Source organism: Odontesthes bonariensis, chromosome 13 (genome assembly GCF_027942865.1).
Source record: "Odontesthes bonariensis isolate fOdoBon6 chromosome 13, fOdoBon6.hap1, whole genome shotgun sequence".
Taxonomy (NCBI): domain Eukaryota; kingdom Metazoa; phylum Chordata; class Actinopteri; order Atheriniformes; family Atherinopsidae; genus Odontesthes; species Odontesthes bonariensis.
The window spans coordinates 22082689-22097607 of record NC_134518.1 but is presented as its reverse complement, the minus strand read 5'-3'; the positions used below and the strand labels follow the sequence as shown (position 1 = coordinate 22097607).

Sequence of the window (14919 nt, the reverse complement as noted above, 5' to 3'; positions counted from 1 at the left end):
TAGATACCTCTCGAGGTATTGGACCAATTGTGGACAAGCTTCCATATGGGCTTCAAGATAAGTGGGTGTCATCTGGATCATGGTACAAAGAAGAGAACAATGGTCGCTTCCCTCTTCATTTACTTTTGTGACTTTGTGTGTTACGAGGGAAAGAAGCAGATGACCCTAGCTTTATTCATCAAAGCAGAGGCACAAACCCCACAAAACTAGAATGGCTACCTGTGTAGAGTTTTAACACCAACAAATCTGTCACAGTTCACAAAACAGATTTCTACAATCAATAATGACCCTAACAAGAACTGTCCACTGCACGATAAACCACATCCACTTAAAAAATGCAGGACATTCAGAAACAAATCCATCGTCGACAGAACAGCTTTTCTAAAACAGAAAGGAATATGCTTCAAGTGTTGTTCTTCAACTTCCCATGTAGCCAAAGCCTGCAAATCTTCTGTGAGGTGCTTAGAGTGTGAAAGCACCAATCATGATGCAGAGATGCACCCTAGCCCATTATTTCAACCCACCAAGGCTCCTCTGCTGCCACAAGAGAACGGCGGGGAGGGAGAAGATTCTAATGTGACTGATGTTAGAACAAGTTGCACAGAGGTTTGTGGCCTAGGTCAGTGGGGTCGTTCCTGCTCTAAGATTTGCCTTGCAAAGGTTTACCCCAAACATTCAAAGCACAAAGCCATTAAAGCCTATGTGATCCTGGACGACCAGAGCAATTGCTCTTTAGCCAGACCAGAGTTCTTTGAGCTGTTCAGTGTGAAAAACAAACCACTTTTGTACCATCTTAGAACATGCTCCGGCATCATGGAAACTTATGGCAGGAAGGCTGAAGTATTCCAGATAGAGTCGCTGGATGGCGAGGTGCTCATCTCTCTCCCATCACTCCTCGAGTGTTTTGAAATCCCAAACAATCGAGCTGAGATCCCAACACCAAATGCAGTTTTGCATCAACCTCATCTCCATCACATCGCCAAACACATTCCTGAGCTGGACCCAGAAGCAGAGATACTCCTGCTACTCGGAAGAGACGTGCTTAGAGCACACAAGGTCAGGCAACAAGTAAATGGGCCACATAACGCTCCCTTTGCACAACGTCTCGATCTAGGCTGGGTGGTGATAGGAGAAGTGTGCTTAGGTAATGTGCACAAGCCAACAGTTGACACATTCAACACCCATGTGTTAGATGGTGGTCGCCATTCCATTTTTCAGCCTTGTACAAGTTTCATGCATGTCAAGGAAACACAACCAAGCTTCAGCAAGCCTAGCAGGTTGCCAGAGAGGATGCTAGGACACACAGTGTTTGACCAAACTGAACATGATAACAAACCTGCTCCGTCAATAGAAGATGTCCTCTTTCTAAAAATCATGGACACCAATATCCATAGAAATGACGCTCACAATTGGGTTGCCCCGTTGCCCTTCAAGGAACCACGTCGGCGCTTGCCAAATAACAGAGTGCATGCAGTCAAACGGTTTGAGTCCCTGCAACGTCAATTCAAGAGGAATGCAGGATCAATATGTGGCATTCATGGAGAAGATCTTTGCCAACGATCATGCAGAAGTAGCACCGCCATTGGAGGCAGACGAGGAGTGCTGGTATCTTCCATCGTTTGGGGTATACCACCCGCAAAAGCCCAACCAAATCAGGGTCGTTTTCGATTCCAGTGCCCAGTACTCCGGGGTCTCCCTCAACGACGTGCTTCTAACAGGTCCCGACCTTAACAATTCTCTCCTAGGCGTTCTTCGACGCTTTCGGAAGGAGAGAGTAGCTGTCCTAGCCGACATCCAACAAATGTTTCACTGTTTTTTGGTACATGAAAGTCATCGCAACTTCCTTCGTTTTTTGTGGCATGAGGATAATGACCTCAGTAAGTCGGTTGTTGACTACCGCATGAGGGTTCATGTTTTTGGCAATTCGCCATCTCCTGCTGTAGCCGTTTATGGCCTGCGAAGAGCCATCGCTGAAGGCGCCCAGAGGTATGGGTCTGACACAGTGAAGTTTGTGGAAAGACACTTCTACGTAGATGATGGCTTGGTGTCTCTGTCATATGAAGCAGAGGCAATCGACCTCCTCCAACAAATTCAAGCTTCACTCGCCGAATCAAACCTCCGCTTACATAAGTTTGTGTCGAACAGTCCAGCAGTCATTGGAGCTTTCCTGCCTGAGGATTGCGTTCCAGTCACCAAGGATCTAGATTTGAGTGGAGAAACAATACCCATGCAACGTAGCTTGGGACTGCTATGGGAGATCAGGTCAGATACTTTCACCTTCTCTGCATCTACTGTTGTCAAACCTTTTACCTGACGAGGAGTCCTGTCCACTGTCAACAGTGTTTTTGATCTCCTGGGGTTGTTGGCACCCGTCACGATCCAGGGAAGAGCCCTCCTTAGGGAACTTACCTCAGAGCTGTCTGACTGGGATACACCCCTCCCTGAAGACAAGTTGAAGAAATGGGGGCTTCATGTGCCACGCATGTACACACCAACCTAGCTCATCAAAGCTGTGCACACGGAACTGTGTGTCTTCTCGGATGCCTCGATCAAGGCTGTTGGAGCTGTTGCTTATCTGAGAGCAGTTCAGGACGATGGAAAAGCGGAAGTAGGACTTGTTATGGGCAAAGCCAAATTAGCACCTCAATCTGAGCCTACTATCCCACAGCTTGAGCTCTACGCCGCCGTCCTTGCTGTAGAGTTGGCAGATCTCATCTGTGAGGAGCTAGAATCTGAAACTGAATGCTATCAGGTTCTACACGGACAGCAAGGTGGTGCTCGGGTGCATTTATAATGTGACAAAGCGTTTTTACACATATGTCCACAACAGAGTTCAACGCATCCAACAATCCTCCACACCAGAACAATGGCATTATGTACGCACGGAAGAAAACCCTGCGGACCATGCATCGAGATCTTTACCTGCATCCCATCTTGCACAGAGTTCTTGGTCCTCAGGACCTTCATTCCTGCATCAGCCATCTGCAGAGACAACACAAACTAGTGAGACATTTGAGCTCATTGAACCGGCAATGCTCCTCACACAGAAATCAGGAGTTCCACCTCCTCCTGGGGACTTCACGGACAAGGACCTTTACACAAAACAGTGGAGACAAGTTCAAACTCTCGCAAACCAGTTTTGGACTCGTTGGAGCCAAGAATACCTACCATCTTTACAACAAAGACAAAAATGGACAGTGCCACGCAGAAACCTGCAAGTTGGGGATCTGGTTCTCCTCCAGGACAAACAGACTGTCCGTAACTGCTGGCCAATGGCCATAGTCACTGCAACCTTCCCTGGGAAGGATGGACATGTGAGAAAGATTGAGATAAAAACTACTAACCAAGGGGATGCAAGAACCTTCCTAAGGCCAGTTGCAGAGGTAGTCCTACTTCTGCCTAAGGACTGATCTAAAGACTGATGTTTCAGACTCCATTCATAGTGGCTTCACATAGGCCAGACGGGGAGTGTGTTGCCTCTTAAGGCATTTATGTAATTTATCTGTAATGTGTCATTTAAAATTATTCATTTATATGTGTTGTAGTTAAAAATAACAGTAGAAAGGTTTAAAAAGGTTATTAAGATGATTTTATTTTGACAATTGAGTAAATGGTCAACTCCACTACGACTCATATTTTCATTGGACACGGTTTAACTTGGTGTTGAATCGGAGTTGTTACACTGAGTGAGAACACTACAACTTGTTAAGATATGCAGATTAAAGATATAACATGGACTTATGATATAAAGACATCAAATAACACATAACATGACATGGACGATGATTATGAGTTTCAAAATTCAGATGAACATCTGTACAGTTAGGAAATATGAATAGCGAACCAAACAATGTTATTTTCCCGTGTTACCGTGGAGTACAAAAAGATACAGAAGTAACATCGGTTAACAGTTGCAATTATTCATATAAATGTCCAGTTTACTGACTTTGTTTGGATTTAACTAGTCAATACTACATACCACTAGGGGGCAATGTGGTTCCATAGGCAGGTTAGTCATTTTTATTTCTTCATCATACTTCCAAGTATGATCATGAAAAGGGTCTTAAAATGCAGCTCGTGATTTTGCTGAGGACCTGAAAGAACTTGTACAAATATATCAAAAACATTTAATACAGTTTTAAGATTCAGCTGAAAGTGAATCCGAGGAAAGTCATTTCCAGTTCCAGTCTGTCTCCCATCTGGCTGATGAGAGTAGCTGTCACCTTTGAATCACTTTGTCCAGATAAGATACGGAGTGAGTTAGTCTGGTTTTTCTCCAGTTTTCTCCTAAGATGGTTCTTTGTTTGTTCAACTTAAGTTGTTAATGCATCCCTCAAGTTTATGGCATTGGTCTTTCACTAAATACACTCCCAAATGCTTTCATAGGTTGTTGTAAATTAGGCGATCTCAGTCTCTTCCTTTGTGTAGACTTCCCACATCTGGTCCCTACCCAGAAAAAACATCCCCCACCAGGAATGTTTGGGTCTTCCAAAGGTTTAAGTTTGTATTAATTCCACACTTGAGTACGCTACAGAGCGCACTAGTGTTTTTGTTTATGCATTTAGCAGACGCTTTTAACCAAAGTGACTTACAAATGGGGTGAATAAGCTAAGTAGAAGACTAGTCAGACTTTTAAGCCATTTTCATATCAAACCATTTCTTTTTTATTTTGGTGACATTACGAACTACAGGTGACATGGAATTAACAGCACTCGTAATAACTTCCCATTTCTTTACTTTAGCAGGTACCGTAATTCCACTGCTGACACTGCTAAAAATGACAAATTTTCCTTTTTGGATCTCTGAAAGCAGAACTTCAATCTCAAAGCCCGTTAATTTTTTCTTTTTACACCTTGATGCCATTCTCATGACTCAACATTCAACACTTTGGGCGTGGAGTATGCAAATTTACTATCCTTGTGCACGTGCACTTAAATACGCAGGGGTGGCATTCATCATTTACGCAGGTCGTTTACACACTTTTACAAAGTTAAGAGCGTTTGTTGAATCTGATGTGGCGTGTTCGTTCGAGATCTTCATACGAAAAAAAAGTGAGAGAAATTTAGAATAAGAATACGAAATTTTTCTTGCATGAGGCCCAATGTCTTCTATATACAGCAGAATTAATGTTGGCCATATATAAAGACTAGCTGCCACTTCAAAGTATAACACACTTCCGATTAGTGCTTGCTTTCTTCACCGTGGGACGATTGGACTCATTGGTTGTTTGTGCAGAGGTCGTTTCAGTGGCTCTCTAATGAACACAAAAGAAAGGAAGAAAGAAAGTGAGAAATTAATGAATAAACAAAACAACACATTGTCAAACAAAGGGAAATAAAGAATTATAAAAAATCGTTTAATACTAGTTTAATACCTACAATGTATTATTTGTATATCCCCTAATAAAAATATGGCATAACTTGCTGATGTGCAAAAGGCACGCAGCAGAGCAAACAAGTAACAAGTAGCAAACTAAGTAAGCTTCTGACAGCGGACTTGTGTCTGTGCTTGTCCTGTTGGATCTCAGTGCTGCATTTGATACAGTCGATCACAGAATTCTGTTACAGAGACTTGAACATGTTATTGGGATTAAAGGAACTCCATTAGGCTGGTTTAGGTCATATTTATCTGATTCTAGTTTGTCCTTGTATACAAATAAACATGAAGTTCCACAGGGTTCTGTGCTTGGACAGATTCTTATTTTTATACATGCTTCCATTAGATGTTATTATTAATCAGCATGACATAAATTTACATTGCTATACTGATGATACTCAGCTGTACTTATCTATAAAACCAGATGAAACCATGTTTGTTAGACTACAAGCATGTCTTAAAGACATAAAGACCTGGATGACCTAGACTTTCTGCATCTAAATTCAGACCTGAGCCGGTTCCGGCGCACGGCCCATGTCTGGGTGGCGGGGGCTTGGCGGGACTGGTAGGCTGCCACCTCTGGTCGCCGGGGGGGCTCTGCCCGATGCTTGTGGGGGCTCTGTCCGGGGGCTTCCTCTACTGTCTTCTGGGGGGATGCGTGGTTGCCCCTGTGGTGGGCTTCCCGGGTTCTGTGCTCCTTGGGGGCTGTTGGTGGCCTGGGTCTGGGGGCCCTCTCGGCCTGCTTCTGATTGCTGGGGGGGTGGGGATTGTGGCCCTATACACTGATATTTAAGCATGGTTAGCATGTAGGACCATCTACGGGTATTGCATGTTCACACTCACACACACACACACACACACACACACACTAGCCCAGTAGCATGCTCACTATGCTCACTAAGCAGTTGTTGTGCTGTCCTGTGGTTTTAGGTCACCTGTGTATTATCTGAAATTGCTGCTGCTTGTGTTTTTTTGTTTTTTTGTTTGTGTGTTTGTTCTCTGCTTGTCTGCTTACAGGTGCTCCTGGTGCTTCTAAGGTTGGATTCCCCACAAAAGCCGTGAATTGTCTTCAGTTTTGTTTTTACAGGTGTAGCAGCTGGTTGTCGGATTTTTCATTGTTTTTTATTGTTTGTCTCTTCATGTTTCTGTCCTTTTTTCTCTTCTTCGCTCTCCCTCTCTCTCTGCACCCCGGTCCGGTTCCGCACAATTATCATATCATGTTAAATATTGTAACAAAAATAAATAAATAAAAATGAGGAGTTGATGGGCATCAAGGGGAGCTTTACATTCATAAAGCTTCCCTTGTCATAGGAAATGTGTTTAGCATAAACGGTATTCAGATTACAATTCTGCTGCCATAATGCTGGACAGGACAAGGGTAAAACAATAAAAATAAAAATAAATAAATAAATAAATTCAGACCTGAGTGCTTCAAGGAAAATGTGTCTAGTTATATAGTTACTCTAGGTTGCATTTCCTTGGCTTCTAGTACTACAGTGAGGAACCTGAGTTATTTTTGACAAGAACACATATAAAACAGGTTTCTAGGACTGCCTTCTTTCACCTTCGTAATATTGTCAAATTTAGGAACATCCTGTCTCTGAGTGATGCAGAATAACTGCTCCATGCATTTGTTACTTCAAGATTGGACTACTGTACTGTCATTCTTTATTATTGGGCTATCCCACAAATTCTCTGAAAAGCCTCCAGCTGATCCAAAATGCTGCAGCCAGAGTTCCTTATGAGAACTAACAGGAGAATTTATATTTCTCCAGTTTTAACCTCTTCATTGGCTCCCTGTTAAATTCAGAATATAATTTAAGATTATTCTCCTCACATATAAAGCTAAGGAGGGATTTTAAGATTTAATCGGACGATTTGACTTTTGTTTTGTTTGTTATTGATATATTCCATTAATATTCTATGTCTAAAATGTTTATCCATGTCATTTCCATCCATCCATCCATCATCTTCCGCTTCTCCGAGGGTCGGGTCGCGGGGGCAGCAGCTTAAAGCTGCGGTCGGCAACTTTTTTTTAGTCATATTAGCTTGAATTGTCATGGGATTCTGGAAGTAGAATATTAAATAGGCTGTTTAGGAAAAATAACGAAATCTGTAGCTCCCTCTGAAGCCTGTAATCATGCTTGCAAAAATCAAGCGCTCCCGGCTGTTTTTAACCAATCAAGTTACGGTGGAGGAATCTTACCTGTCAATCACAGCTTGTGCACACGCTGCCAGAGAATGTCTAATGGAGACGGGCTCTGACGCTGCTGAGCGTGAGTCTGCCCCAGCTTGTGTGCGCTCACACTGGTGTGAACTCACGTGCACAACCTCGTCCACAGAGGGGGAGGGGTTTGGGGGGCGATTCGGAGCTTGTTAGAGGTTGGGGGAGGGACCTGAAAGTTGTATCAGTTCGAATTTTCCGACTTTAGACTCGGAATTTTGAAAACCTGCCGACGGCAGCTTTAAAGTGACCATCCGGGATTTTGGACACAGGACCTAATTTCCGAGTCAGCCAGGATGTAAGAAATGTGTCCAGAACGTTTTTTTTGCATTCCATGCAGTCCTTGTGAAATCCCATATCCCTGTTGCTAAGCTAGCGAAAGTGAACGGCTATGCTCTAGCCTGTCCCAAAAACCAGTTTATCCAGTTTAAACAACATTCAAAACAAAACCGTAATTATGCCAGGCTCCGAATGTAAATGTTTGTCTTCATATAATGAGGTTTGAAATAAAACCGACCTAGCACTGCCTGGATTTTAGAATGTTGAGGGACTATTTTCTCGGGGTCAGCGGAATTTTACCTCGCTGTCTTCAGTTGTGATGTAACCACACTGTCATCAACAGGGAGCCGCAAGAGAGATTAATGGTGATCAAACACAATTGCAAGGTTGGTTAACTTCCTAAACGCCCCCATCAACACATATATTTGCATCGATAACCTGCCATGATAATTGAGTTGCTTTCAGTGTTAAATAAATAGGTTTAGAGTGTTTTCGGGGCAGGCTAGAGCATAGCCGTTCACTTGCGCTAGCTTAGCAACAGGAACACAAGATTTCACAAGGACTGCATGGAATGTAAAAAAAAAACACCTGGACACATTTCTTACACCCTTGCTGACTTGGAAATGAGGTCCTGTGTCCAAAATCCCGGATGGTCACTTTAAGCAGAGAAACCCAGATGTCCCTGTCCCCGGCCACTTCCTTCAGCTCTTCTGGGGGGACCCCGAGGCGTTCCCAGGTCAGCCGAGAAACATAGTCTCTCCAACGTGTCCTGGGTCTTCCCCGGGGCCTCCTCCCAGTGGGACGGGCCCGGAACACCTCACCGGGGAGGCGTCCAGGAGGCATCCTAACCAGATTCCCGAGCCACCTCATCTGACTCCTCTCGATGCGGAGGAGCAGCGGTTCTACTCTGAGCCCCTCCCGGATGACCGAGCTTCTCACCCTATCTCTAAGGGAGAGCCCAGACACCCTGCGGAGGAAACTCATTTCAGCCGCTTGTATTCGCGATCTCATTCTTTCGGTCACTACCCACAGCTTGTGACCATAGGTGAAGGTAGGAACATAGATTGACCGTTAAATCGAGAGCTTCGCCTTCTGGCTCAGCTCCTTCTTCACCAAGACGGGCCGGTGCAGAGCCCGCATCACTGCGGACGCCGCACCAATCCGCCTGTCAGTCTCCTGCTCCATTCGTCCCTCACTCGTGAACAAGACCCCGAGATACTTGAACTCCTTCACTTGGGGAAGGATCTCATTTCTGTGAGTGAAAACAGATTAATCTCCCAAGCCTCTTATCCTAAGAGGACAGTGCATGTACAGACAGAAAAGAGCAGCACGTGGCAGCTCAAGCAAGGTTTTCAGAACAATTAAGAATAAAGTAACAAACATTCAGGGTCCAACAACTGTTGGATTATTCTGCCACTATCAGAGCAGTACAGCAAGGAACTGTTTATCTATTTTGTAGGAGCTGTGCTAGCCAGTTGATATGCACCAATTAATATTCTCTGTCTGTGCAAAAGTGGCTGGAGTGTGTGAAAGTATTGATGGTAAAGCTTTATTTCTATTCCCAACTATTAACACTTGGTTGAAATTTTTTTTTTTTACCTCAATTAAATTATTAGGTTTAAATTATTAAGTGACAATGACAATATAGAGAAAATTAAGCATACATCACAAAGTAATGGACCAGGGATATCTGCTTTCAAGTGTTAGCAAAACCCAACCTTTTGTGCTTCTCAAATTCAAAACTCCACAGAGAGCTGAGACAACTATGTGTTGCTATCTGTTGATGATTGGCATGTTGTTATGTGCTCCACTCCTTGTTCTTTGGCATTCTTAAACATACTAACAAGTTCAGCAGGATATCTTTGTTCAAAACTTCTTATGGTTTCCCTCAATTCAAACCAGAAACCTTGTTGCTGTGAGGTGACAGTGCTAACCACCACACCACCATGCAGCCAAATCCAGGCTCAACTTAACTATAAGGTCTGTGGTCACAGCAAAATGTGGAAATTAGGCTTTGAAAAATCTCACCTGTGGGGAGGAAACACTTGGATTATTGTTGAGGGTGCGCCACTGTGGAATTTCCATATCAACTTCATCAATCTATGAAAACAGTTATTTTATTAGACTTCCAATGTGTGAAAGAAGATCATTTACATACTGGTAAGTAAGTCAGTTCTGTTGGAAGATTAAAGGTCCCAAAATATAACCCTAGTTTCACATTCCCCAGAGTATGTCTGTCAAGCTTCTATTCAAACTACCACATAGATTCTCCATTCTGCCATAACTGGAATACTTATATATTTAACTCTGTTCCAAAGTCAATTAAACCTCAATTTTAAGAAATCCTACCTCGCCATACAACACGGACGACAAGGGAGAATCCTGGTTAAAGGGTTCTACGTCTTCAGTATCCTATTTAAAAAGTCAATGTAACATAAAAATGAAAGAAAAGAGATCAGATTAACAAATAGCACAAATTGATAAATATTCTGTTTGAACATTAAAAGTCCTATCCAACAGCCTTTTTAGGAAGTGAACATCCTGTCTTTAAAGTTTCAGCACATTACTGTATTTGACATTGACTGTTCATTATATAATTTCTATTGTGGACTCTGGTTTATTTTTTGTGTTCATTTGAAACTGACCAACTCTACATTTTACCTTCTCGCCTTGCTCAGCAAAACACAGCAGAGACAAAAGGGATATTCAAGGGTTCTAGGCAGAGCTATCCAAACAATCCCTACATATAACCTTTGTGAGTCTGATAGCCAACTAGTGGACACTTTTGGCCTTAAAGAAAAGTAAAAAATAATGAAACCGGAGTGCCACAGTTTCCTGCCTTTTCTTTTATGATACTTACCACCCACAAAGACTGTTTGAGCACCTGTGTTTAAGACTTGGATCCTCGCAGCGCTTCCGTTTTTCCCCTTTTTTTTTTTAGTGGACACTTTTTATCAGCTCCTACAAGTATTACATTGGAAATGTTCATGTGTCTGGAATATCAAGACGACAGCAGCAGATTTATCTTAACTGTGACTGTTTCATTGCTTGCTTTTTCTGTGAGCAGAACTTTGGAAAAAGTATTATCATCATATCCAGGTATGGGGTTCAGAAAGTAACAATCTAGCTCTTTCTTCAGAGGGGAGCAGGTCCATAATGTCATACTGGATGCTCCAGTTTATGGTGAAAGTGGCCAAACAATAAACTAGCTGCAGCTAACAAGGGCTTGTACATATGAAGGGTGCATAATGCTCATATGAACCCAGGGAGACAAGCATTGCCTGGACATGTGACTGAGACTTAAACAATTCACACTTTTTCACCTCTGATAGTTGATAATGATTAACTATTACAATTTATTAATTGTCCATCTTGTTTAATCCTATTCAAAGTCACTGGAGCCTGTCCCAGATTTCATCTGCCAAAAGGCAGGCTTGGTCAGGTCGCCAGTCTATCACAGGGCCAACACAAGAGACAAACAAGACAAACAACCATGTACCCTTACAAAGTCTTCAAATTAGGCAAATTCAACCTCAGATGAACAGAAGTTTATGAAATATTAAACTGTGTCAACAAAGCCAAAGTGCTCGACTGTATCATTTAAACATAAATCTGAAAAAAAAGCCCAAAAAGGAAAAGAAAACCAGATCATAGACTGTAATATTTTTGAGGTAAGAAAGACTTATAGCAACGGCCTATTCAATGAAGCATCCAGGGCTCATTTCCTGTAGTGTAAATATTATCAATTAGATTTCCCAAATAAACACATATATCCTTAATTTGATCTGTAATATGAAAAGCTACAGTTTCACAAAAGTAATATGACCCGTTTCTATACACATCTGAACCCCCCTCACAACCTATTTTTCTTATCTTGTAGTACTGTTTTCTAACCAGACAAAGCTGGGGTGTAATGAAATCAAACTTACTTGTTCTGAGCTGATGCTGGTAATGTTGAATTCAGTGTCGTTGGTAGAGAGAATGTGTGACAACAGATGGTCATTTTGTTTCTCAAATCTTATTTTTAAAACAACCATGGCTTCTTCAAGGAATTTAAATCTTCCTTTCATTATGTCTTTGAAATTTAGGGTTTCGTTCAAACTCTTCCATTTAAGAATAGATTCCAACTCCTCTGACTTCTGTGTTGATGGGATGTCTGGAGAGGAGATGGAACCCCGGAGCCATATTTCTTCTGGCTAAGTGTATCAGGAGGTAAAAGAGAAACAAAGTCATTAAGTGAAAAAGTTTAACAGGCATTGAAGAAGTCCGCCTAAAACCCAGAAAAAATCTATACTCAAAATAATAATGACTAACATAACAAATCAAAACATATTAAGATACAGTTTATGACAGTAAAATTGCAGTCCAGTATAGTTTGATCAATTATAATTCCATTAAGTTTTTAATATTATTAAATAAAGTCACCGCTAGTTATTTACAGTCTTTCCATCTTTGTTAAAATCATTTTTACTATCACAACTAATTACTCTGCACCTGTTCTCCACAAAGGTTAGATCAGCCAAGAATCAACTTTTATTGCCAACATGAAAAATGATCATTTACACATTTCATTTAAGCAGCAGTCCTTTATATTAAAATTACTAATATTAGTAATTAGAGGCCAGGGCCTCCGCAGAACTTTATGGTCTTGAAAGGCAGCTTTTGCATAAACATCTTTTGCAAGACTTAGTCTATACTCCAACCCCTATTATCTTTTTAGTCATGTGATATTAGAAGTCATTTGCACTACACTGCATGGGATCCAAAATTCTAAGATTGCTAAGATTACTTAGCATAAATTAGAAAGGGATACAGATATGAGCGATGTTTACACCAGCATTAAATGTTCTACAGCTAAAACAATGATCATTTGATATATCAACCTGTTAAATTCAACATGCTTCACTCACAACTATTTCACATTCTGAAATAGACAGTTTCTTCTACAGTTTATCCCTATTTACCTTTCTCTATCTACTTAGATAATTAAGCCCAGATGCTTATCAATAGAGTACATTATCAGGCACAGAATATGCATAAAACGCTGGGGAAAAGGTTGCAATTACAAATGATAGATTATGTGATATAAAATATATATTTGGAGTGACTATTCACAACATTTATACATTAACATTGTATTGCAGCTTGTTGTTGAACAGAAAATATAAATGATCTGATGGAACATGCTGCTAAACTTTACTTATAAATCAAAACAGAATAAGGCCATAATAGAACAATTGTTTTTACCTGGATCTGTAGGAAGGGTCTTACACGAATCCTGTCGAGACATCTGTACAGTCGTGACCTACCCTCCAGGTTTCTGATCGCAGTTCTCACCTCCTCTTGAAATGTTTCCAATTGATTCTGCAGGTCAGTGAGATCTCTCCACCACTGATGTGAAGAGTGTCTCACAGAATGGCAAATCTCCATCTTTACTCCCAAAAGCCTTCTTTCCAGCATATTAGACTCTTCCTCTATTTCTCGGAGCTGACAGTCAACATATGTTGAATCATTTTGACAGGATATTATAAAGTTCCCTGATTTTTCATAAAAATATGTTTGAACATTTTGAAATATGGACATTCAATATAAATATTTTTGTATGAAGATTCCATTATTCAATATTTAATCATGTTGTATTACAACCCAGTCTCACAGCAAATTGTGTAATAGCTACGTTGGTCCAGAAGGGAAAACGTAGTATTGAAGAAGATTATGAAAATATTATGCATTGTTCTCGCTACAAATGCCATCGAAATGCATACAAATGCAGATGCTTTCTTAAAATGAAATGTCATTTTTTTTTAGCTGAGAAAAACTTGATAGTCACGTGACCTGGTTGCAAGGCAATGTAAATGAAAAGGCCAAATAAAACGTAGTACTGTATTGTCACAATTTTGGGGGCCAAATTGTGACAATACTACGTTTTCCCTTGTGGACCAACGTAACTATCACACAATTTACTGTGAGACTGGGTTGTGTATTATCTCATAACTTGCCAGATAAAACTTGTACATGTAAACATTATAAATCAGTCTTCAAATAAGCTATAAAAAAGGGAATGTGCCAGCACAAAGCAAACCGAAGGAGAAGCCTATATATCATATAAATAAGTGGCTGTTCTTTCAGTGTAGGCCTACATTTTGAACAATGGCAAGTGGACCATTTAAAAAGAAAATAATTGCATGAAGCTCATCTTACAACATATATTACAGGGCCACACATAGATCTAAACTATATCCGACGTCTTTCCGCATGTTAATGTATTTATAATTACTTTCCTTGTGAGTAATAATAATAATAATAATAATAATAATAACGCTGAATTACCCACCTGACGCAAGCGATTCAGACGTTCGGTTTTGGGCTGTTCCCCCATCCCATCCAAAGTGGTTAACAAGTCCTAAATGTGAAGAGTCTAAATAAGTTTTTTTCTCTTACATGTAATTTCCCAGATCGAATATGAAAGTGCGTCATACCCTCGTTTGCTGCGATGAATTTCTCATTAAAATGTCGAACTGACATTGAAGAGCAGCGAACATCACCAATAACGCCTGTATGCTTGAAACCGTCTTCATTTTTCTTAGAAAAATCCTCTCTCGATAAATCTTTTCGTTACCTGAACAGTTTCATTGACATTTGAAGTCGGATGTTTTGTTATGTTTTGTTCCTGGCCCGTCCCACTGGGAGGAGGCCCCGGGGAAGACCCAGGACACGTTGGAGAGACTTCTCGGCTCGCCTGGGAACACCTCGGGGTCCCCCCAGAAGAGCTGGAGGAAGTGGCCGGGGAAAGGGACGTCTGGGTTTCTAAAGCTGCTGCCCCCGCGACCCGACCCCTTGAGAAGCGGAAGATGATGGATGGATGGATGGATGTTTTGTTATCATTGTTGGTCACTGAGCTCTGATAGGACGAAATTTATTTTCACTTTTACTTTCAGTTTAGAATATGTAACTATCTTAAAAATTGGGCATTAGGATTAAGCTTTTATATTTGGCAAAAATAGCTTTTTTGCAAGATTTCCATGTAGATGAAATATATG

At 41.2% G+C, this 14919-nt stretch overlaps 1 protein-coding gene across 2 annotated transcripts; it reads right to left on the bottom strand.

Annotated features, from left to right (window-relative positions):
• Nucleotides 1-3809: 3809 nt before the first annotated feature.
• On the bottom strand, nucleotides 3810-14668 carry LOC142397831 (uncharacterized). Of its 2 annotated transcripts, XM_075481565.1 has the most exons (8): nucleotides 14359-14658; nucleotides 14214-14282; nucleotides 13127-13366; nucleotides 11809-12075; nucleotides 10229-10291; nucleotides 9908-9979; nucleotides 5886-6158; nucleotides 3810-5254 (listed from the first exon to the last, which is right to left on the bottom strand). In XM_075481565.1, exons 1-8 carry the CDS (start codon nucleotides 14455-14457, stop codon nucleotides 5159-5161), a joined length of 1179 nt encoding a protein of 392 aa, XP_075337680.1. In that variant the 5' UTR covers nucleotides 14458-14658; the 3' UTR covers nucleotides 3810-5158. The 2 variants fall into 2 exon arrangements, with proteins under 2 accessions (XP_075337680.1, XP_075337681.1); XM_075481566.1 differs by lacking the exons at nucleotides 9908-9979; nucleotides 10229-10291 and having other exon boundaries at nucleotides 14359-14668.
• Between the last annotated feature and the right edge of the window lie 251 nt (nucleotides 14669-14919).

What these genes read in the sequence shown, in the direction of transcription:
- LOC142397831 (XM_075481565.1), bottom strand. Translation starts at nt 14,457, where the DNA reads ATGAAGACGGTTTCAAGCATACAGGCGTTATTGGTGATGTTCGCTGCT. An exon ending in GTCTGAATCGCTTGCGTCAG is followed by an intron (nt 13,367 to 14,213) that starts GTGGGTAATTCA and finishes GTTGACTGTCAG; the next exon opens with CTCCGAGAAATAGAGGAAGA. An exon ending in CGTCCGTGTTGTATGGCGAG is followed by an intron (nt 9,980 to 10,228) that starts GTAGGATTTCTT and finishes CTGTTTTCATAG; the next exon opens with ATTGATGAAGTTGATATGGA.